The sequence below is a fragment of the Podarcis erhardii genome (genome assembly GCF_964252035.2).
Source record: "Podarcis erhardii genome assembly, chromosome: 9".
NCBI classification, from domain to species: domain Eukaryota; kingdom Metazoa; phylum Chordata; class Lepidosauria; order Squamata; family Lacertidae; genus Podarcis; species Podarcis erhardii.
This window is the reverse complement of record NC_138512.1, coordinates 24,556,032-24,581,817: the sequence shown is the minus strand read 5'-3', so window position 1 is coordinate 24,581,817 and position 25,786 is coordinate 24,556,032. Positions and strand designations below refer to the sequence as shown.

The following is a 25,786-nucleotide window of genomic DNA, read 5'->3' as shown; positions in this document are numbered from 1 at the left end:
GCAAAGTTCTTAACCCAAGGTACTATTTCTGGGTTAGCGGAGTGTATAACCTGAAGCGTATATAACCTGAAGCGTATGTAACCCGAGGTCCCACTGTATCTGCTTTGTATGCCTGCATATTATTGGAGAAATAAATATATGCAAAACTGCAATTGTAGTTGAGATTTTTTGGTATTGGGTTAACCTAAGAATTTTGATTCAGTCTCAGAAGATATGAAAATGACCTGCCCTCCAAATGGGTGCTTGTGAGTTCCTAGCTGTGCAAGGCCACACTGGGGCTCTGCTCATTTCTACAAGGGAGCCCCCCACAAAGTGGGAGTCCAGGTGATGCAAGGACATGCAGCTTGGACCTCAGTTCTTACCAAAGAGTCATTTGTCATCTATTTCTGGTGGTTTTCCTCTCTTTTTCCTTTGGCACGCATGTGACACCCTTTCCTCCATGAAGAACTTTGAAACTCATCCAGAGATAGTCGTTAACTTGCTTTGTATAGCCCTATTAATTTTACAGCAACATATTGAGGATTTTCATCACTAATGGCTATGTGGAGTTACAGACCTCTCCCAAATCTTGTGGGAACTTTATGCTTCTAAAAGTAAAAAAAAAAAAAACCTACTGTAAATATAGCTTTCAAGGTCAATGGTGTATTAATACATATGGGTTTGAATTACATAGGCAGTGAAAAGCTAACTCAAAAGACACAGAGAAATGAAAGTTTATTACTTGCACTTGCTTATGAGGCCACTGATAGTTCTGGAGTCAGACAAGAATCAGTGTATCACATCTGAACTTGTGAATATTGTTATCCCGGGTGCTATTTGCTTGAGATCATTATGCAATTCTGCTTGGCACGTGGCCTCAGTTTAGTTCAGGGGTCCTCTTGGATGGTGGCCAGAGTCAAGAGAGCAGAAATAAATAGCCCCTTTCAAATTTGGAAATCAGATGAGAATATTAGTTTAGTTTACATGATTGCTAGTATCTGAAAGTTCCGCCATCTAATTCTATGTTATTTGCTGAAACCAAATGTCCCTGGGGAAATGGTGTTTTGGTTCTAATAGCTGCTGCTAACATGTGCTGTCGACACACAGGCGTAAAGCATTGAAGAGCACAAGCCAGATGGTAGCAGTGCCAACTGCAAATGACTCAACTCTCTATCTTCATTTCAAGGAAGGATAATAGTTCTGAGACTGTCAACATTCTTGGGCAAAGAGTACGTATACTTTGCTGAGCTCCTTCAATGCTTTACATTGGAACCTGTGGCACTTTAGATGTTGCTGGAATACAATTGCCATCATGCCTAACCACTGACTGTGTTGACTGGGGCTGATGGGAGCTGGAGTCCAACAAAATCTAAGGAGCCACAAACTGCCCATCCTTGACATTTTTATTTATTTATGTAGACCATATCTATCCCAAGGGACATGGGTGGTGCTGTGGGCTAAACCACAGAGCCTAGGACTTGCTGATCAGAAGGTCGGCGGTTCAAATCCCCACGACAGGGTGAGCTCCCGTTGCTCGGTCCCAGCTCCTGCCAACCTAGCAGTTCGAAAGCATGAAGTACAAGTAGATAAATAGGTACCGCTCTGGCGGGAAGGTAAACGGCGTTTTCGTGTGCTGCTCTGGTTCGCCAGAAGCGGCTTAGTCATGCTGGCCACATGACCTGGAAGCTGTACGCCGGCTCCCTCGGCAAATAAAGCGAGATGAGCGCCGCAACCCCAGAGTCGGCCACGACTGAGCCTAATGATCAGGGGTCCCTTTACCTTTACATCTATCCCAAGCTTTTTGTGACCATTCCAAAACAGGTTGCTGTATAATATACAGACAAAACCAAGACATAAATTATTCTGTCTTTAATATACAAAGCCCTGAACAACTTGGGTCCAGGATATGTTACCGCCTCTCTGAGGCCTGAGATGATCTGAAGGAGCATGGCTAGCTGCCTCCCACTTTACAGGGCCTCTCCTGGCTTCAGGTATTTAGCATTCTTGCTGCTAATTTCCAGGCACCTGTAGCAGACTTTTTTTTTATGCCGACAGCCCTATTCCAATGTTTAAACCTGTATAGGTAACGCTCCGCTTTGTGAAGGCAAACCTCGCACCAGACATGCAACAGTATGTCAATGAGTGTTACACCTGCTTTCCCTGACCTTTTGACTTCTTGGCTAGAAAACAGGATTTCCCCCCTGACCTTTTGTCCTCTCACAATATGTTTGTTAGACATATCGCTTGGCTGGAGCATGGCCGGCAACGCAGATGTAATCAAGTATCGGTGGGAACATTTTAAGGAAACACCTGCTGACACGTGTATTTGCTAATGCTGGAAAAGTGCTTAGATGGAAATACGTTAAGTTCAGGGTGGTTTCACTACTGTTTCCAATTGTTGACTTCTGCTAATAAAAGGAGCCTCGGCAGAGCTAGCCGGCAGCTTGCTTGGATCATGTTTGCCAGCGTGCTTCTGCACAGCTCACCTGCATCCAACCTCCTGTTGTCTCAGTTATTCCTACAAAACCTTTTCAAGGTGAAACAGTTATTGTTGCCATTGCTTTTATAGTGTTTTGTGTTTTACTGTACTTGCATATTTTCCTGTATTTTGTTTTACGTGACCCCTAAGAATATTTCCCCTGAAACTGAAACTAAAATCAGCATAAAACAAAACCAGCATTAAAAAGAAAGGATAACCAAGGCAGATAAATGGCAAGCAAGGGGGACTCTAATCTGGCTTTGCACTCCAGCAAAGGGTGAAGAAACAGCCCTTTATCTGGTTCCAAAAGCTCGGCAACGTTTGTATCTCAAAGGGGAGAAAGTTCCAAAGCTGAAGATGTATGAACTTTGGAACTTTCTCCATTGAAAAGATTATCGTTTGTGCCACCACCATTCAAACCTCTGTGACATGGCATCACCAGAAGAACCATATGCAAGCTGGTCTATAGGGGAACAGCAATTCTCTCAAGTGAACTTAGCTGTTTAGGGCTCTGAGTACCGATACGAAAACTTTGACTCATTCTTGGTAACATATGTAAAAGGTAAAGGTAAAGGACCCCTGGACAGTTAAGCCCAGTCAAAGGTGACTATGGGATGCAGTGCTCATCTCGCTTCAGGCCAAGGGAGCTGGCGTTTGTCCACAGACAACTGGTCATGTGGTCAGCGTGATGAAAATGCTTCTGGCACAATGGGACACTGTGATTAATGCCAGAGTGCACGGAAACGCACGGAAACATTGGCAGCATATTGGTGGCCAGTGCAGTCCTTTTAAAACTGATGTTATGTGCTCTTGGTAGGCTACCCCTGACAGGAGCTTAGTCACATCATTCTGTACCAGCTGAAGCTAAGTGCATTCTCAAGGGCATTCTCACATATGCCCTTGAGTAATCCAACCTTTAGGTTTCCAGTGTGTGCATACCACAAACATATACCACACATCATAAAAATAGATATCCTCTGCCTATTGAACATATGGTTCCCCATATGCAATGCTCTTGTGTGGGTTTTTAAAAAGATTAGGTTGAGAATTGCTCAGTTGCTCAGGGAAACTCTGGATAAACAAAAAAAGTTTAAGTTTACTCTTCCCTTCCCTGGAGACCATTCTTTGAAGCACCCCTCCTTTCTTTTATGAGTTAAGTTTTAAAATAAAAATTGAAGATGCAGAGCTTTAAAAATGTTTAAAGGACACAAGTTCTTGAATCTAAAAAACCCTTTTGCCTTTGAGCACAGGGGGAAAAAAAATCATAATAACCTAATTCAAAGACAAGCATAGAGAAGCTTTAGAGACAGAACAATTTTCTAAATTATATCTGGGAAAGAACAATGCTAATACCATTAAGGTCAGAAGGAAAACTCTTGCAATCTTTAACAGTCGTCATGAAGCTTGTACAGTTAAGACACTCAAGCTTTAAACTTTAGCATTTGTGCAACATTTGTGACTGAATTGGGTCCCCTGTATGGCGGTTTGTCAAGATCACACAGTTACTTTTCTTGGCTACAGAAGAGCCACAGTTCAAATGCCTACTCAGCTACAACACGCACACAATTTTTTCATGTGCATGTTTTCTTTGTTAGATAATGAACATTTCCAATGAAACATTTATAGGCAAGCCTGTTCTGTATTTATGTTTTGTTAGTCCTGAATGCATGAACCCATTTATTCACATCATGCCTCAGGGGCAAACTGCATTCTATGTTAAACATATAGCTTGGCATTCCATTTTGTTTTGTTTTTAAAGTTTAAATAGCAGACACCTGGAATGCCCAGATAGGATAAAAAATGTGGTGAGGGCAGAAGGCTATGCTCTTTAATCCTTTGCAGTATACCATGATATCAATGAAAATACATATTCTTGCTCAGAAGCTGCTATTTCCATTGGGAGGGAAGTTGCCACTGGCTGTTACACAACCGGCAACTGGCCCAAGATAAAAAAAATAAGCTGTTGTTTGTTTTCTGATTGTCTGGCAACTCCAGCTGATAAAGGTTATTCCCAGTGACAATCAATAATACTTGCCTTTTAGACTCATCTCTTTTTGTTTAGCGATAATCAAATTAAAAGGTTGAACATCAGAAGAAAATACTTTTTAAAGCGGACCATGGGATCTAGGGCCAGGTTCCATTAGTGGAAGCCAGATGGAGACCTGTCAGTCTAATAAATTGTATGCCTCCTTTATTCCATTGTATTTCTCATTTCCAAGATATCTGGTAGACTTGCCAAATCTCAAAATGAGGGTGGCCTTTACACAGGCAAGATTAAATGTTCTCCCACTAGCAGATTGGATGGGCCGGCATAAAGGAATTCCTAAGAAAGACAGAGTCTGTGGCTACAACTCAGTATCAATAGTGGATGCAACTCATGTGCTCCCTTTCTATAATGAACTTAGAAACAATTATATATTCATCCACTGTTAAGAGCTCAGAAGTGAAGGCCATCCCTTGGTAAAGACCTATTTCTTGCTGTCTGATGCAGAGAAATACATATCTTTCAGAATATATAATTTCTATAAATCTGTGCTACAAAATTTAAAGGGCATATGGGAAATGATATATGCTTTAAAGGTTAAGGAGTAGAAATGCAAATTGCTATTGTTATTGTTGTTTTCTGTTTAATATGTGTATATAGCAGTCACAAAATTAAAAGACGCCTGCTTCTTGGGATAAAAGCGATGACAAACCTAGACAGCATCTTAAAAAGCAGAGACATCACCTTGCCAACAAAGGTCCGTATAGTAAAAGCTATGCTTTTCCCAGTTGTGATGTATGGAAGTGAGAGCTGGACCATATAGAAGGCTGATGGCCAAAGAATTGATGCTTTTGAATTATGGTGCTGGAGGAGACTCTTGAGAGTCCCATGCACTGCAAGAAGACCTATCCATTCTGAAGGAAATCAGCCCTGAGTGCTCACTGGAAGGACAGATCCTGAAGCTGAGGCTCCAATGCTTTGGTCACCTCATGAGAAGAGATGACTCCCTGGAAAAGACCCTGATGCTGGGAAAGATGGAGGGCACAAGGAGAAGGGGACAGCGGAGGACGAGATGGTTGGATAGTGTTCTCGAAGCTACCAGCATGAGTTTGACCAAACTGTGGGAGGCAGTGGAAGACAGGAGTGCCTGGTGTGCTCTGGTCCATGGGGTCACTAAGAGTTGGACACGACTAAATGACTAAACCACAACAAACATTTTATATGTGTATATATATGTGTAATAAACAGACTGACTGAAGCCAGTACAAAGACTGCTGTTAGCACTCATTCCAACACCTCTACCATAACTCTTTATATATTCTCTGTATACATAGTTTGAACAGTTCATCACTATTCCTTTTTTGTGATGGAGTAGTGCTGCTTCCCGTCTACAAAACAAAAATTATCAAAGGCCTCACAGCTGTGATCAAGCCTTATATGACAGAGACATGTGCAGGAAGTTTAGTTCAATGTAACTTGATAAAAGAATGTCAAATGTCTGTGTATGTGTGTTGTGTGTGTGTGTTTGTGTGTGTGTGTGTGTGTGTGTGTGAGAGAGAGAGAGAGAGAGAGAGAGAGAGAGAGAGAAACAGAGATGGACACATCAATTTCAATTTCTCTCACTTATTCCCCATCTTAGGTCCAGATCACCCCATTTGCATATCAGTTTGTGATTTTATATTTTTAAAAGTTCACATAAAAAATTGTGCTCATTTCTGTATACATTTCCCCTCACCTTTTCATATGCAACGTTGCCTAAAACAGGAATGCATGCAAGCAATTCCCCTTGATATACATTTTTGTATGTTATTTCCATATTATGTTCATTAATACAAGTACTTTTGTGCACACTTTCCCACTGTGGACTCCCCCCCCCCCCTTTTTGGGTTTGCGTTATGGAGAGCTTAATTGCAAAATTCGTAGAAGTGCAAAACAATACGGGAACTGCGAATTAGGCAGGTTCATGTCAAAATGTGAACCAGATGACTTGCATCCCTATCTCTGGATCAACTTCAGAATTTCTTTTGGACCTTTGACCCATCACAGTCTTTTAAGGAACCCGGGGCCAAGCACCTTAAGGGGGTACAAGTAACCAGAGCAACTGTGATGCTGTAGGGGACGGAAAGTAGGCTTGGAGTACTGGTGTGATCTCCCCTTTTCAGGCAGTGTACTGCTGTATTCTGCAACATCGGCAGCTTTCTAGTAGTCATCAAGGGCAACCGCATGTCATCTAGCCTCGAGGTGACGAAGGAATGAATGATGGTTGCGAGGTACAACTAGAACACTGCCAAAAGGCATTATATTCCCCAAGCTAGGAAAACAGAGATAACTTTCTCCTTGTAGTTGCCTTTGAGTTCTGACCCCCAAACTGTGTTGCTTTTAAATTTTTCAGCAAACATGTGCAAGTCCCCATGGTTTGCATCAGTCGGTTTATATTACGTCCTGTGACATGATATAACTGATGAAATATGGCAGGGCACTGGAGTGCCAAGTGTCACAAAGAGATTTTCAAAGGCTTTTCCCACCTTCAGATACACATTCAATAAGTACTTTACCTTGAAGTGCTTGACACAGTAAAAGAAGACGTTAGGTACTTAGTTTAGACCAGGCATGGCTAACTGATGGCTTGTGGGCAGGACCCTGTGAAATGTGAGTCAAGATGTGGTAAGACAACAACAGAAATGTTGTCCCCCCTTTTTTTACTTGTAATGAAAAGTGAAACCTCCATGTTCAATTTCTACTTTAGATGCAATGAAAATGTACGGCCGAAATAAACCAACTGGTCCTGCTAGTGGTAACCTGTTAGTACAATTGTGATTCCCCCCCTCCCATTTGGACCTTGCACCCCCCCCCCCAATTAGCTCAAGGGGAAACCCCAGAACAGTGTGCAGGGGGAGGTGATTCTGTTGGATAAGCAGAAATGTTTGCATTAACAGAATGTTTGCGACAGTGTGGTATTGAATTCCCTCTAAAGTAATTATATTTTATGTGCAATGCTGAACATATGGGTTCCATAATTGTGATGCCCTTACTACTAGATGGTGCCTTTATTATCACAGAAATATCTGTGTTAAATGTTTTGGTATTATGAAGCAGGGGACAAGTACTACGACACGACTGCATTTCATTGGATAAAATACTTGGGTAGAAGTCTGCAGATATGATCTCTCTCCTATCCCATACTGTCCACATGAAGGATTCTGGGTTTGATTTCTAGCAGTCAACAAAGCAGGAAAATCTCTCTGCTTGAGGCCAAGAAAGCTGACTCAATACAAGTACATTTCATATGTTTAAGTATTCATTTGTGCAATTTTAAAAATAGTGAAGCAAGTCTGAACTATTTCTCCTAGTCTTTGTGGAGAAAGGTTTTAAAACAATAACCCACAATCCAAAAAGAGACTTTGCGTGATAGTAAGCAAAGAGCCTAGGACTTGCCAAAAAGAAGGTTGGCAGTTCGAATCCCCGCAACGGGGTGAGCTCCTGTTGCTCGGTCCCTGCTCCTGCCAACCTAGCAGTTCGAAAGCACATCAAAGTGCAAGTAGATAAATAGGTACCGCTCCAGTGGGAAGGTAAACAATGTTTCCGTGTGCTGCTCTGGTTCACCAGAATGCTGGCCACATGACCTGGAAGCTGTACGCCGGCTCCCTTGGCCAATAAAGTGAGATGAGCTCTGCAACCCCAGAGTCGGCCACAACTGGACCTAATGGTCAGGGGGTCCCTTACCTTTACCTTTAAGCAAAGAGGACTGAATTCAACTAATGAGTCATGTCAGTGGAGGCCTGCACAAGAATTTCCCTTTGTACAAGGAGTCTTTCCCCATGTGCCTCCCCCAAAAAATGGTTGGGGAGGGGTCAGGAGAATCCCTAGAACAATGCATGGAGGGAAGGGGTCGTTTTATATGGGAAGCTGAAAAGCTTGCCCTGACATATCAACATTGACTGATATGAGATAATTTGTTATAAGTATGGATAAAAATACAGGCCTCAGTGTAACTGGTTTCTAATGCCAACTGACACAATGGAAAATCCCACAAGCCATATGATCACCTCTCCAAAATCCCTAGAAACTGTATCAGCATAGCTGTTCCTTGGCAAACTAAAGAAATCCTACATAATGTCTCCCAGGCCCCAGCTAGAAATAAACTGCCAGTCACTCCATACAATTAACTACTTACGGGCTGAAAAGTTTATTTTACCCGAACAACATTCACATATGTAACTTTACCTTTCTCCACACAGGCTATTATTTTTCATAACAGTTGCAACTTAGCTGTTTTATATTCATTTGAGGAAACTTTAAACATCTGTTTTGAAAGCTTGTGTCAATTATTTGCTTAAGACTGAGCATCAGAACATTTAGCGATCTGAGATTTTTATCTGCCAGCAGGATTCTTTCAGTTTTTATATTTAGCTTTATTCTTGTATTTTTCAAGTTTCGTTTCCTTCCTTGCTAAGGCAAACATCTTGAAAAGGACTGGCTCTCAAGATTTGTTTTAGATAAAAGAACCAGATATTTATTCTCCTTTGGCTTTTGAAGTCTAGCAAACAGACAAAATTAGCAGTAGTTCACTGGTCACAAGACAACTGCCAATTAGTCTGCTAAGACAAATGCTAGATTTTAAAGACTTATGCTAAAAGAGAAAGTTATAAAATATCAGCATCAATGGCCTTTTTGTGGGGGGGGGGAGTATTTTTAGAAATACAAGAAATGTTCACTGTTCCCTTGAACAACTGACATAGGAGAAATATTTTATTCTCAAAAACCAGCCACACTGGTCATTATCTTTGATAAATCAGGTATAGTAAAAAGTAAGGATGCTGTGATGATCGGCCAAGTTTGATTTCCAATATGTATATAGTAGCTCCACTGGTGCAGACAAGTATACCAGATTTTCCTGTTATCTGATTCTACTTTATTTCTGGGGTGGCGGAAATTATTGCCAATGGAATGCACAAACTCCTGTACATGGTTATTGGGGAGGGGGTATATATCTAGTTGGCTTTACAATGAAGAGGTGTTTTTTGCTCAAAACTTCTAAACTACTTACAAACTGAGTGTTTATTATTTACATTGCATACATACAGAATGTTTATTGGGGTGGGGTATATGGGAATTGTTTGTTGGTGCATTGTTATAAACTGGAAAATAAATATTAAAAAATGTTTTTGTGCTAAGCCTGGGAACTCTGTGTACAGATCTGTGTTAAAATGAAAGCCTCTGTAAACATACAAATAGGAGAATGTGCATGTAAGGAGGATAGGGAGACAAAAAAGGATGCAGCTGAAATCAACCATATGAAAGATTTTTGTTGCTGGCTGGCAGTCTGTAGGTTTGGGAGTCTGCTCTGGCTTTTGAACATTTGTGATACTTTCAAAACTAGAACTTTTGGTCTGGATGCCAGGAAGCTCTCCCTTGCTCAACTTGTATGTTTGCAAATAGAGACTGGTAGTGTCTCATCATAAGGAAACTGATTTGGTAATGATTGTCCCTGAAACTTCCTAACACTTGGGGAGGTGGAGATCACTTCACATTATAGAGTTGTTCTATGCATTACTCTTGACTCAAATTGTAGAAATTAGTTTGCAGCATTTCAAACTGCAGATGGGGTATCACATTTTTTAATTGTTTTCAAAGTTTTTAAAAAAGAGAGAGTTCCTGACATGGAGAAAACTAGAACAAAGGAGAAATAGTATAGCTCTTTCCCCCATTTTATAGTTTACCACACTAGGGGTTTATTTTTTGTTTCTTTTTTTTTTTTTACATAGGGAAGCATTCAAAAAATGATACCCAAAATGTAAAGCGGTGGGTCAGCCTCTCATTCTGCATAATGTGTCAAATAAATCTTGGACAATCAATCTCATAATTTTAGTTGTATGATTCATGCTTTCCAAGTCAAATAATAATGTGGAACAATTTAAAGTGTGCTAAACATTGCTATCTGCACCAATATAATTATACAATTTGCAGTAACAAGAGTCAGCTTGTAATGTTGGATTGAATCAGCAACCTCTTGCTTCTGGCACATTGCAGTAGAACATGGGAATAAAGTATAAACTAAGGCAATATTAAATGTAACCACCACTATCGGTTTGACAGAGTACATGCCAATGCAGTCAAAATAGTCTCTGGAAATTTTAGTGAAATGTAGTCTTTCACTGGAGAATAACTGACCCACTGAGGGAAAGCCATTCCTCAGTATTCCGATCCATGGAGTAGTCCTCTAGTAAGAAATAGGTTTTGACTTCCCCAGTTCAAGGTGAACTGTCTTGAAGCACTCTTTATAGAGTACTTTTAAGTACGTACCCTTAAGTCACAGAGAAATTAGAGCTGACATTTTGAGTACAGGCGACTATTAACACGCTGGGTAATGGCAGCTTTTATGACTATTGGGGGTGGGGGTGGCGTTACCTAAGTAAACCTCTCAAAATGGCAAAAGCGCAATAAAGTAATGCCGTATTAATGATGGCATGTGAAACAGAACTGTGGGTAGAGAGTCGAATTCTACAGCAGGAGAATATCCATCTACGTTATTGCTGTGTCTGGACAGCAACAAAAGGGGAGGGGAGAACTCAGCATCACAGCGATCCGGATCTTACACCTTAGTTTTGCAAAGAACAGAGCCAGAAAGGTAGATGCAACTCAGCAACTTGCATGTTTATTTTATTTTTTTAAAGCAGACATAAAAACAAACTCAAGGTGAGGTTAGACCAAGTGAATGCCCCTCCTACTCTTTGCCAGCCTCACTTTCAAGGCCCTGAGTTGGACCTTCCATGGAAGTACGTTGCTACTCAGGACTGTATCTGTTGCCACTCACTTTGCTGCTCTCTCTTTCTCCTGGCTTCCCAGGCAGGATGAGGTTGCAGCAGCCTATGTCCGCTCGGTCCCTGGCTCTGTTTTGGGGCCCATCTGGCCACCATTTTGGCACTTGGGTGCCCACCATGCGCGAGGCATGTGCCTATCACTCCTCAGTTTCTTGGTTTCACTGAGATTCTTCCTCCTCAAACATTCCTGACTCCTTCGCTCCCCCCTTTTTCCTTTATGCAGTATCCACCAAGTTGACCCACTTCCAGTTTACTCATCCTTCAGCCCTTTGACTGGTCACAACCCCCTTCCTATCTACCTTAGGCTTTCCTTTCCTTTGCCTAAGATAAGGATGTTTCTTGAGTGCTGGTCCTTGGGTAGCCAAAATTATCCACACATGAGAGGGAGGTATCCCTATATAGGGAAGTTTTTAATGTTTGATGTTTTATTGTGGTTTTATATTTGTTGGAAGCTGCCCAGAGTGGCTGGGGCAACCCAGCCAGATGGGAGGGGTACAATTATTATTATTATTATTAGTAGTAGTAGTAGTTTTGGGGAACCACAAAATTTGTACAAGGGCAAAAAAGATTTAGCGAAAACCCTTAGAGAGGACCCCCCCAAACCCCCCCATCCAATAAAGATTGAACATGCTCAGTGCACATGGATTGCTGACTGTTGAGCAGCAGGGGAGGGGAGAACGGAAAGCTGGGGTAGGGAGCAGAATGGACTAGGATTTCTGGAATGATGAACAGGCGCATTCCACACCGCCATATTTGGTTGCAGGGTCTATTTCTGCACCCTTAATTCAGAACAACATGTGGTATATCTGTTGGTAGAGTGCATGAACATTCATTAGAAAAATGTGCATAAATGATGGAGAGCAAATCTTCTTCCTCATTTAAAATAAACTGTGGTACGCTTATGAAAACCTTATGGACGTAACACCATCAATACCATTAGCACTTTTAAATAAATTTTAAAAAGCGTACCGCTGTTCTTCCCTACCTGTGACTTTCAGTCTGTCTGCTCCAATGACGATCTCTTCTTCGTCAGCAGAGAAGAGCACCCTTCCATCTTCACTGGAGCTCACTTCAAATCTCTTACACTGGGCTTCTACAGCGTCAGCACCTAAGGAGAGAAAAGAAAGCTTTGAGGCAGAGGCCACCACTTACATGATGAGCTCAAGCATTTCACTCCCACCACTGCAACTTTCACCATTTCCAAAAGGTAGCCGGGGATAGCCACCTAGTTTTCTTGGCAGGGGGGTTCCAGAACTGTCAAAATGGGCTGGGATGTAAGGTGGGTATTTTGATCCCCAATTAATGTCTCAGTGAATGGCACAATTCTTTTAATCACACAATGCGGATGTTTTTGGAAGCATATATGCAAATTAAATGCCTAACTGATGTATCCCCAAAGCCCGTTAAAAGGGGAAATCTGCAAAAAAATCACACACCCCCAGACACACTTCTCCTGATTACTTTGGAACTAGGCAAGACTAGGTAGTTGACTATTGTTTGAGTGCCCTTTATACTTGTTGACTTAGTTGCCCTAATAACAAACAATTTTTGTTGTGTGTGACATGAACACACATAGGTGAGATTCCCTTAAAAAAATGTTTTACATGGGATAAGTTTCAGACATGGCCTTTACATTAGAAGGATTTTTAAGGATTGGGAAGGCCTACTTGTATGCATATGAATTGCATTTGCAGTCGCTCTGGACTTCAGTTTAGAGCGTTACATGAAGCTAAAGACTAATTGAGACTACTCAGCCTGACTCTCATGTCAATGAAAAGGAATGCATGTTTTGATATATGCTTATGTATTACAGGTATTTTAATAAGAGAGCAAGGAATGGCTGCAGACCCCATCAAATTTGCTTGAGAATCCACATTTGCCACAATTCATTGTGTGGAATTTCTTTAGTGTGGACATCCCTGTGTGAAGATGGCTTACACCCCTTGAGTCTTGCTGCTGAAGGGGTCAGGATAATCATAATTTATTATTTATACCCTGCCCATCTGGCTGGGTTTCCCCAGCCACTCTGGGCTGCTTCCAACAAAGGAGTTTAAATACATTAAAACATTAGTCATTAAACACTTCCCTAAACAGGGCTGCCTTCAGATGTCTTCTAAAAGTCGGATAGTTGTTTATTTCCTTGACATCTGATGGGAGGGCATTCCATAGGGCAGGAGCCACCACTGAGAAGGCCCTCTGCCTGGTTCCCTGTAACCTCACTTCCCACAGGGAGGGAACTGCCAGAAGGCCCTCGGAGCTGGACCTCAGTGTCTGGGCTGAACGATGGGGGTCAGGTATACTGGGCCAAGGCCGTTTAGGGCTTTAAAGGTCAGCACCAATGCTTTGAATTGTGCTTGGAAACATACAGTACTGATACAATCAGACCACAAACATACATGCAAGTTTTGTGAAGGTGTTTATCTGCCCATGTGGGAGGCTCTGCTGCCTTGAAGGCTGCCACTGCAGCTGGTTGTAAGCAGGGGCGGAGGAAGGGGGATGACAAAATGCCGGGCAGCACTGATCGCAGGGCCTGCAGTGTGTCTGAGCCACACACCTCTCCTGGGAGAGATGAGGTGGCTTGGGCGCGTGCAGGCTCCACGCTGCCCAAACAGTCCGCCTGCTGCCTCTCCCCCAGCTGTAGGGCGGCTGAGTGGGAGGAGGCAGGGAGACTCTGGAGGCCCCGTGGTACGCCCCACCCCTATAGGTGGCTCGCCCAGCCCCAGGCACCTGAGTGGCTTCCTCCGCCTCTGGTTGTGAGTCAAGCTCTACCACCAGGGATGTTTCCACTGATGGTAGCCAGCACAGGGGTTTGAAATAGGATGTTGCAAGGGCAAAGCAGAGTCATGTTAATGTGCCCAATCCTAAGATGCACTAGCCTGTAGCTGACACAGCCTCCGCCTTCCATTACATCTGGTGTGAGCTGACAAAATTTCAGGTGGCAGAGTGGCTGACCCATTGCTGTACTCCCAGCTGGATGAGTGTACTTTTAGGTCTATTTTGCTGGCGTTCCCATCATGCTTAAATAGTCACAAATTGAAGTGTCTGCTTTCAGTGGGTCTACTCTAAGCATGATTAAGTCTGAATACAACCTACTGAGGATAAACAAACTAGCTATTTTTATTTGGTCATCTAAAAGTCCTTGCTATCCAAATTCACTATTTGATCTCAATAATAACAATAATAACAATAAAAATTTATTTATACCCCACCCATCTGGCTGAGTCTCCCCAGCCACTCTGGATGGCTCCCAACAGAATATTAAAAACACAATAAAGACATACAAGTCCTAAGTAAATATCATGCCCATTTATCTATCTGAGAATTCTGGATATAACCCAGGTCTTTTTCAAATTGTCCATATTTGGGGTTAATTCTCAAAAGCACCATTTTTTAAAAAAACACTTTTTATTTTGTACCACAGGAAATTCATAAGCTTTCTGTAAAACATTCACACCATAATAAAGATTTAACAAAAGATTTAACAATAATAAAAAACTTAACAAGAACTGTATTATTTAAATTCTATAGTATTTATATGTTACTAACAATTAAAATCTACTGCAATCACACTACTAAACTGTATAAAACCAAAAGGTGGCAATGTTCTGGGAGGCCTGTAAAAGGGTTATCTTGATCATCAAGATAACCCCAGGATTAATTGGTAGTTGCTGAAAGAATGAGCTCATATATGTTTATTCACTTGCTTTGATATATGCTAATTGGCTTGCTGTGATGCTACACTTATCTGTGGGCTTGGTGTGCTTGGTTACTGACCTAGACAGGGAAGTTATCTGTAAGACTTGGAGGCTTGCCACATATGCCTTCGTTGGCAGGTGGACCAATGAGAGGTTCTGGCCAAATGGACGTATGCTGTTTTTTGTATAAGTAATGCATGAAAGCTTTCCTGGGTGCAGATAAGTTATGATGAACGTTTGCTCTGGTTATCTCCTGCTTGAACTGCTGCAATACACTCTACATGGGGCTACCATTGAAGGTGACTCAGAAACTACAACTAATCCAGAATGTGGCAACTAGACTGGTGACTGGGAGTGGCTGCCGAGACCATATAACACCGGTTCTGAAATACCTACATGGGCTCCCAGTACATTTCTGAGCACAAGTGTTGGTGCTGACCTTTAAAGCCCTAAATGGCCTCTGCCCAGTATACCTGAAGGAGTATCTCCACCCCCATCGTTCAGCCAGGACACTGAAGTCCAACTCCGAGGGCCTTCTGGTGGTTTCCTCACTGTGAGAAGTGAGGTTACAGGGAACCAGGCAGAGGGCCTTTTCAGTAGTGGCGCCCACCCTGTGGAACGCTGTCCCATCAGATGTCAAGGAAATAAACAACTATCCAACTTTTAGAAGACATCTGAAGGCAGCCCTGTTTAGGGAAGTTTTTCATGTTTGATGTTTTATTGCTTTTTTATTATTATATCCTGTTGGGAGCCACCCAGAGTGGCTGGGGAAACCCAGCCATATGGGCGGGGTATAAAACAATAACATATTTCATTCTGGATCAATGAGAACATAGTCAAGTCAATGAAAAGGTATGATATACAGTACTCTGCATGCTACTGGAACCCACCCACAAATATGCTTTGGTGTTTGCACCATGTAGAACAATTCATATTACAAATTTCAAAGTCCTTTAACATTCTCAGGGTCCTAATAACCTCTGATGTGGATAACTGAAAGTTCTAGGGAAAGATCTGGGTAAATTACAGATACTAATCTTGTTTGGTGCATCCATCGACTATTTCAAGCAGCTAATTTAATAAAGACTAAAAAAGCAAGAAATGGGAGCAAGCGCAGTGGTTTAAAGGCTGGATCATTTTTTGCTGAGACAAAATGCTAACTGAAAATATTTTCTGAACAGCTTGGTGCTTTAAAATGTTCTTAAACATAATGAGAAAATGGGGTGTATGTGTGCCTGCAACAAAGGAGAGGCAATGATCAATATTAGAAGGTCTGGAGGGTGGAAAAGGGAAGGCCAGTAAATAAAGAAACCTGTTGACATGCCAGAGGAGAAAAAAATTATTGTGAACAGTCTCAAGCAATATGCAATGTCTGGTTTAAGTCTGAATTCCTTTGAACATTTAGCAAACTAACAGAAGAAATGAGCAGTTAGGTACTAAAATGCAAGAAATAAACCAGAATTAAAAGAAACAGCAATAAGGTGCATAAGGAAAAATAAGAGAGACAGGCTCACAGCACAGAAGGTGCAATTTCTTTTCACAGTTTTATATTCCAATACTGAACTCTGGAGTGGATGCAGAGTGTGTCACTCTCAATCTCATTTTGAGCCATGCCAAGAACTCCTACAAAATACCTGGATCATAAAGGGCCCATCCCCACTTGTCCCAGCACCAGTCTTTCCTTCTGCCAACACTCTTTCTTCCCCCTTTCCTTCAGATTATAACCAGGGGAATGAGTGGGGAGGAGAGGGAATTTTGACAAGCGAATGCTTAAGGAGAAAAATCTACCACTGTCACAGATCCTGGGAACGAGAGCCCATTTTGAGCACAGAGCCACTGGAAACTCCATTTCCCCAGCTCCCTGGAAGCTGTAGAAATTCCTGGCCAAGCAAGCACCACCCAGGTCTTAAAAATGAGCCTTCCACCAATGCTGTAAACCAGGGGTCTGCAATTTTTTTCAGCAGGGGGCCGGTCCACTGTCCCTCAGACCTTGTGGGGGGCTGGATTATATTCTGAAGGGAAAAAAATGAATGAATTCCTATGTTCCACAAATAACCCAGAGATGCATTTTAAATAAAAGCACACATTCTACACATGTAAAAACACCAGGCAGGCCCCACAAATAACCCAAAGACGCCTTTAAAGTAAAAGGTCACATTCTACTCATGTAAAAACACGCTGATTCCTGGACCGTCCACGAGCCGGATTGAGAAGGCGACTGGGCCGGATCCGGTCCCCGGGCCTTAGTTTGCCTGCCCATGCAGTAAACTCTTTGCATCACCCTTATTGCAGCTACTGTATCTTCACAAGCTTAATTGTTGGGAAGGCAGGACTAGAAGGGAAGATTGGTGGTTACATGACTATTATGAACTTAATTATTGGGGGGGGGGCAGACAACCTCCCCGCAAAAGTTCTCTGAGAAAACCTGGAAAACTGAGCTAATTGTGAATATGCAGCTGTCTCATATGGGGATTGAACCTGCAACACTGGCATCATCAGCACCATGCTCTAACCAACTGAGCTATTCTGTGCTGTCCCCTTTGGAATGTAAAGACCAGCAGGTTGGTTCAAGACATCTTGCCCATCAGGATCCCTTGAATTGGGGGCAATTAAGCAACACTGCCAATTCTTCAAATAAAAGTCTCGTAGGCTGATCACCAGTATAAGTTTCCTTTCATATCCGCAAGCTTAGGACATTTCCCTAAACTCTAGTTTTGTAATATTAAGCCTAAACCTTTTCATGATATCTTATGCTTAGAAGCTAGTTCCAGCAGAACATTCATTTTCTCTATCAAGCCAAAGACTGACAGTTCTCCACCTCTCAACATAACCACTAATCCTCACAGTAATTGTTTCGCAAGTGTTTTACAATGCTACTGAGCTTTCTTTTGAATTGATTCTTTAGCTCTTTCCCCATTTAGATTTGCTGACTGCAAACCATGGCTGAAAGCAAAGTAATGGATAAGGGCATTTAGAATAATTTATTTTATAGCCCAATATAATATGCTGCTCTCTATGTTAAGTCCACAACCTTCTCGATTCTGAAGTGGAAATCCATGACTGATGATAGGCTATTATCTGCATATTGAATCAGTTTATGTTGTATAGATTCCACTCTGTTGTTGTTGATGTTGTTGTTCAGTGCTAGTATTATCTCTTATTGATATCTCCAAGGAGCTAATGAGAAGATGAAAAGCAACACATTCTCACTTACATGAATACTGTGAATCTCTTAGGGTCCTTTGATAGAACTTCAATAGAAAATATATATATGGTATTGTGGATATTCATTTGATGCCAGATCTCTCTCTTCACAATTTCTATAGTTATCATCTCTTAACACCAACAGCAAACAGATACTATGCAGTTATATCTGAGAATTCTGTTTACTCATGGGATTCTAAAGAAGTAGGGGAAGGAGAGAGAGTTCTACCCTTCACAATTCCTGTGCACAATCCACTCAAGTACTGGAATCTCCCCACCACAGAAGTTTGAGAGCCAGCTTCTAGAGTAGAGTCTCCCGAACTTGAGTTTCCAGCTGTTTTTGGACTACAACTTCCAACCTCCCTAGTTAGCAAGACCAGGGGTCAGGGATGATGGGAATTGTAGTCCAAAAACAGCTGGCGATAGCTTGCATAGTAAAGGTGATGCGAAGGTACATGGTGCACTCCCACTTGCCTCACACGAGTTGAAATCATGTATGAACATAAAATGGGGCCTGTAAAGTGCCAGGGGTCTTGAATCAGGGGTTCTGGTAGTAGGATCCTGGCTCATCACCTCACTGAGTCACCTTGCCAGAATGGAGAAGCTGTTGGCCTGCTTTCTGTGGCACTGCAGCGCCATCACTGATGATGGCCGTATAAGGTATTTCGGGAAATAACCTCACAGGGATTAGGAGAGTCAACATGGTTCCACCTAGTTTTACAAAGGTCTTCTTATCTGGATTGCCAGTCAGAACAACTTGTTACTTATCCCACAGCCAACCACTTGCCGGTTTCTGTACAGGACACATAGATCTTTCCAAACCAGTTCTCAAACATGGATATAGCTTTTTAAAGCAATGTTGCACAGACACACAAAAGGTGAAATGTGAGGATCAGTGCAGTCAGAGCATGGCACGTTCAAACAACAAATATTATTAATGATCCCATTACAATATCAACCATAGTGATATAACAGATATGAAACATGGTTGGAAATCCCTCTCCAATGTCTCAAACAGCAATATTTCCCAGGCTTGCTGTCTGCTTTCTTTCAGTTTGAGGTGCTAAACTAAGACCTTATATATTCAAAACCTGGGCTCTACTACTAGATGTGTTTAAGGAACTGTGGACATCCTTTCAACAGTGGTAAAAAAACAGACTATAGGAGCAAATCAGGCTCAGACAGTAGCAATAATAGGAACACAATATTGACTTAGTCTCATGATTATTATTATTTTTAGTGTAAGTGAGGCTGAAAAGGGGCTTTTACCTGAAGAGAGTTGAAAAGCTTATCTGAAAGAATCAGTGAACAGCCATAGATCAGTGACAGAGCACATGCTTTGAATGCAAAAGATCCCATGCTCATTCCTCACATCTTCAGGTCAGGCTGGAAAATATCCCTACACTGCCAGTCAGTGTAGATGAAACTAACTTAGTTGGACCAGTGGTCTGATGTACAGGAATAGACTCATGGGTTGGGTGATAACTGTGAGATACCTGTCTTCCAATCCATATCACTGGTGGGTACCAGCAAAGTGGTGGACCAAGGAAAGTCTTTTATGGTAAAGTTAACATATAGACCAGTTCTAAGAGTGTACACTGTGTACATCATCAGCTGCAACTGCCTATGGCTCACCAGCACATATGCAAGGAATGTGTCGAGAGTGTTGGAAATAAATTCATGCAGCTATAAAAAGGTAAAGGGACCCCTGACCATTAGGTCCAGTCGTGACCGACTCTGGGGTTGCGGCGCTCATCTCGCTTTATTGGCCGAGGGAGCTGGTGTACAGCTTCCAGGTCATGTGGCCAGCAGTGGTCATGCGAACCAGAGCAGCGCACAGAAACGCCGTTTACCTTCCCGCTGGAGTGGTACCTATTTATCTACTTGCACTTTGACGTGCTTTCGAACTGCTATATGAGCCACAAAAGCCGGTTAATCTGTAATTGATGAAGCCACCAAGCCATATGTTGTGTTTTAAGGAAGTTTGTCTGGAAATATTTGAAAACAGCTGACTTTGAGGGGGTGGAATGCCACTGATTACAAATGTCATGTGGGAAAACATCCATTTATCCAGAAAGCACTGGAGAATTGGTTGGATTGGTGTGAGTGACTGAAAGATGGGGCACCAAGTGTTAAGTATTGTTTAATGTACATTGAGATGGAAAATAACTCTGCATTTTGTCTGTATGTATGCTGTGAAGCATGGCATGGAAATTTCCAATGGAGCTGAAGAGAGAGACTAACAAATTAATGATTAAGTAGGACTGTATCTTGGTGGCTCAGCCACAAAAAGATATACTATTACAAGTCTCCGCATATGCTAATCTGTAGCCATACTTTTTTGGATGTTGGGATTCTTTGTTCTCAAGCTGCTGAACAGAATGAACATGCTAATTTCTCTCCAGGAAAACACCTTCAAGCTAATGGAGGCTGGCATGGAGGAGAGACAGCTTTGATTTTTAGCTTAGGGTATGCATAATACCTATATTGGGATCAGTATTAGAAATTACGTATCTAACTGAATGTAACCTTATTTGTTTTAAGTTGATTGGAGTTTGAATTCTGTAAGTAAAGCTTTTGAACCATCATTTTGAACTGGAGAATTTTCATTTCAAAGAAGAGTCAGTTTTTTATTCATCCAAATTGCTTCCATATGCACAATATTAATAACCTTGATACAAGAAGTGCTGCAACCCTCATACGACTAGCACGTCATCGGAACCATTGAATTCTGGCACTATTTTAACTATGAGACCCATTGCATGGGGCACCCACATGTGTAAGTTTGGGGTTTTTGCTGACCTCCACCCAGCTACCGCTGTCACACTTAAATTGACCCTGACATTAAGGCATGGAAAACTGGTGATTCATGGGATGAATCACAAGAGATCTTGCCTATCCAGACTGACATATTTGACTATAAAAAAGAAAGGAGCGCTAATAATTGAAGCCATCTAAAGAGACAATGAGTGGCTTAGAAAGACGAAGAGCTGCTGTACAGATTTAGAAGCAACATGTACTAGGTTGAGTGGAAACATTCTACAGTTCTCTACTCAGGACATCAGAAAATAGTTCTTTAAGTGCCATCAACTCACATCGTTAAAAAAAAAAGAAGGGAGTTTACTATGAACCCGCGATACGGAGCCAGTGTGGTGTAGTGGTTAAGAGCGGTAGTTTCGTAATCTGGTGAACCGGGTTTGCGTCCCCGCTCCTCCACATGCAGCTGCTGGGTGACCTTGGGCCAGTCACACTTCTCTGAAGTCTCTCAGCCTCACTCACCTCACAGAGTGTTTGTTGTGGGGGAGGAAGGGAAAGGAGAATGTTAGCCGCTTTGAGACTCCTTCGGGTAGTGATAAAGCAGGATATCAAATCCAAACTACTCCTCCTCCTCCTCCTCCTCTTCTTCTTTGGCCTCTTTGAATGTATCTCCAGACTGGAGTCTGAAGCAGGCGATGCCAGGAAAGATTTTATCCTGTGTACCATCATTCCATTCTGCAATGGAAGGAATGGCATGAACACCATCCCTTTAAGAGTGGGTCATGTGATATTCCCTGGTCAGGCTTGCTCATTGGCGTGGGCAAGAAAGTGATTCTGCTTCTGCATCCAGTGGTGTTATGAGGGCAAGACTTTGGGGCTGGAAGTCAGCAGAATGAACCAGATAGCCAAATGGAAAGGGGTTGGCCTTGCACATTTTGAAGTGAAGAAATACATGCCACCATCTAAAGAACCATTATTAAGTCCAGAATCTGGAATTACCTAACTGGGCCACCATCTGTATTCTCTGTGAGAAACTAACTTTGCCTTCAACAATTTGTTTCCTGCTTGGCAGGGGGTTGGACTCGATGGCCCTTGTGGTCTCTTCCAACTCTATGATTCTATGAATTCCAACTTGAGAGAACCTGATTCTTGAGAGACAGAAGGGGGACTTGCATCTAAGAGGAGCGTCAGAATCTGGATGTGCTGGTTTTCAGTAAATGTAAAGAATGTGCTGCCTCTTTGGATTTATATTACTGGGTAGATGCAAGCATTACCCACCCACCACTGGGATACTTACTACAATTCTATATTTATTTGCAGCTCCAGCATAGAAAGCTGTTCAAGCGGATGAGCTTTCCTCACCAAAGGAGGTAGCTGTAAGTAAATTACTGAGATTTGATAATGCCAAAACAAATGAGATTTGCATATGCCAAAGCAAATTACACACTAATTAAATAATCTTTTGGATTGCTTTTTGTTTGTTTGCTTAATTGTGTATGAAATAAGGAATAATTCCAATGATATTAGAAAAAAAAGTCTTTTGAAATGTATTGATTCTCAGGGATGGGAGGAATCACAGAGATAGCATGTGTTTTAATAATGAGGTAATCCTTGGCAGAACCTAAACTCAATCTTTAAAATTATAATGTCAAATATATCTTCAAAGATGCAGGATTTGGGGTTAATATTGATGAAGCTTCAAGTATGATTGGCCACCAGTGGGCTTTGCCATTTTTTGAAATATGAAAGCATGAGACACACTACGTTAACTGAATATAAGTGTGTGGAATTTTAAGTAATTTCACTGGCACATTAGAAACATCTACGTAAGCTACTACTAAGGGCCTTCAGATTAAGATGTAGATTGGGAGCACCCTAGAATATTGAATCAAAATCATGTTAAGCCCCTATGATTGAATATAAATGTATAGGCACTAGAGGATTCAGATGTATTTGGAATTAGCTTTTGATCACAAGGGGAAACAATGACTGCTTCTTAGAATAGCTACGCTTTATTCTCAGCTGAAGTTCTAAGATTTATGTCACACTATTCAGCTATTTATAATTCATGGCCTTGTGGGTACCAGGCCCCAAATTAGCCCCATCCAAAAAATTCCCATCAAAGCTATGACTGTGTATGTAAAAAAACACCAAAATCCTATCTGCAACAAGAATGCAAAATATGTACAAAACTGTACAAAACCTTCTGTGGCGATCACACAGGTTCCCCGGACATTTCACTGTCTATTGATCCCTGTGCCACCACTTTATTTCTCACTGCCACCACCCAGGCCCTACCTGGGACAATACTGAGTCCAGTCAGGGTTAAATTGAACCATAAACTTCTGTTTCTTTATTGCAGTTTAACAAGCGTGTGGTTTCATAAACGGTATCAGTCAATTACAATAATGGGGTGCCTATCCAGACCTATAACTTTTGCTACCTGCTCTCGCTCACTAAATCACCTCTCTGATACAGTGGTGCCCCGCAAGACGAATGCCTCGCAAGACAAAAAACTCGCTAGACGAAAGAGTTTTCCATCTTTTGAGGTGCTTCGCAAGACGAATTTCCCTATGGGCTTGCTTCGCAAGACGAAAACATCTTGCGAGTCTTGAGAGCTTTTTCCCTTTCCCCCCCTTTTTCTAAGCCGCTAAGCCGCTAATAGGGGTGCTTCGCAAGACGAAAAAACCGCAAGACGAAGAGACTCGCGAAACAAATTAATTTCGTCTTGCAAGGCACCACAGTATTTACTTGTCTGCCTAGCCCCTAACTGTTCCTGACTCAGCCTATTTCGTTACACTAACTGAACCTAACCACAACTCTAGCCCAATTCACTCCCACTCCAACCAACCAACCACCCAACTCCCAACGAACTCCCACTTTTGCCCCTCCCAGAGCTGGTTTTATAGTCCCACTGACTCCACCCCCTGGGTCCTGACTGGGCAACCTGTTTAACTATTTCACCTCCAGCACTCTCTCATATGTTAACGTCATACCTTAAGGCCTGATTCATACCTGATTCATCAATGGGCACATCACTTACAGGTGAAAACAAGAACCTCAAAAGATATCTAGTCCACCCACTGCCAATGCAGGAAACCCATCTACTGCAGCATCCTTGATAGACAGCTTAAAAACTGCTTAAAAACCCTAAGAAAGGACATTCTACCATTTTTCTAGGCAATGTGTATCACTGGCAAACCTCTCACATTGGCAGGAACATCTTCCTAGTGTTTAGTCTGCATCCCTTTTGTTTTCATTTGAACCTATTGAGTTGAGGTTTTACCCTCTGGAACAACACCTATTAAGAAGGCTCTCTTTCATAGCACTTTCCATAGTCTTCCCCTCAGGCTACACAACCTTCCTCACAGAACACTCTGTAGGCCCATGAACATCCTTTGCCCTCCAACATGGTCTGTGGTGCTCAGAACAGGTCACATGACTGTAGGTGACGTCTGTTGAAAGCAGAAAGAACGGTGCCATTATTTCTTGCAATCTGGATACTATACATCTGTTGACAATACACATAATTGCCTTAGCCTTTTTTGTTGCTGCAACACTCCACTGACTCAAGTTTAGTCAGTAGCACTAAGTGGTGGCAAATGCTCACTAGAACAGAGTTCGCAAGGTACCCCAAAATATGAAAACTGAAAACTAGTGGGATAAATAGGTATATAATGCCTTTGCCCTATCAGTTTCAGCTCAGGATGGGGCTGGGGAGACTATTATCTGTACTGAACCATCATTTTTAAGAGAGAATAAACAGGAAACAGAGGGAAAATGTATCTCGGATTCATATCACCATCTGCAAACCATTAAAATGACCTTATGATTGATGCAACCGAATCTGTCCTTGAATGTCTGGTTCTCCTTTCTGGCATTTATTATGTAGATACATACTAAAATGAATTTGGAATGTGGCACTTATAATAACAGGGGCATGACTACAGAATGGGCAGTTCAAACAAGATTTCTGAATGACTCAACTGGATTCCACTTGTACTTTGGCCCCATCTGCTCTCTCTCTCTATATATATACACATATAAAGCAGTATCAATGTCATGCGCCCCTCCCCCCAAAATCCTGGGAACTGTAGTTTGTTAAGGGTGCTGAGAGATGTTGGGAGACCCTTATTCCCCTCAGAGAAATAGGATTCCCAGAATTACCTGGGAAGATGGATTGATTGCTATACCACATTGGAAATTGTGGTAGCCATGACTATTTAAAGTGGCATGATATTTCTTTAAATGTACACTGCAGACATCTTATTAAATTCCAAATACACAGCATATGTGCTGCATTTCCTGTACACGTTCTTGATCTTGATCCGACTCTCATTCAGTGCAATTAGATTTTTCTCATAGGTTTCAATAGATGTTAGTCTCATTCTGCTGCTGGCTCAGCAACAGCACCACAGAAGCAAAGCTTGCTTCAGTGAAATTGCTTCAGATTAATAGATTAAGAACACACTCAGTAAAATAATCTAGTTATGCTAGGTTCGTAACTGATGTTTTATTCACCATTTTTGGGGAGATAAAAAGTTGCATGCTTTTAGAAAGGAAAGAAAGTGATGAGGAAAGAAGAATTATAAGATCAGCAACAAAGGTCCATACACTTAGGTTTATATAAGTTTGGAGAGGTGGATCATTGAATCATTGAATCATTGAATCATTGAATCATTGAATCATTGAATCATTGAATCATTGAATCATTGAATCATTGAATCATTGAATCATTGAGTTGGAAGAGACCACAAGGGCCATCGAGTCCAACCCCCTGCCAAGCAGGAAACATCATCAGAGCACTCCTGACATATGGTTGTCAAGCCTCTGCTTAAAGACCTCCAAAGAAGGAGACTCCACCACA

General features: G+C 41.9%; 1 protein-coding gene across 2 annotated transcripts in view; it reads right to left on the bottom strand.

Moving 5' to 3' along the window:
- The window catches only part of SGCZ (sarcoglycan zeta), a 548,799-nt gene that overhangs the window by 27,676 nt on the left and 495,337 nt on the right, over positions 1 to 25,786 (bottom strand). For both annotated transcript variants that reach the window (XM_081875927.1, XM_081875928.1), the window contains one exon: positions 12,249 to 12,371. In XM_081875927.1, coding sequence (XP_081732053.1) covers positions 12,249 to 12,371 — 123 coding nt within the window. The remainder of the gene's footprint in view (positions 1 to 12,248; positions 12,372 to 25,786) is intronic.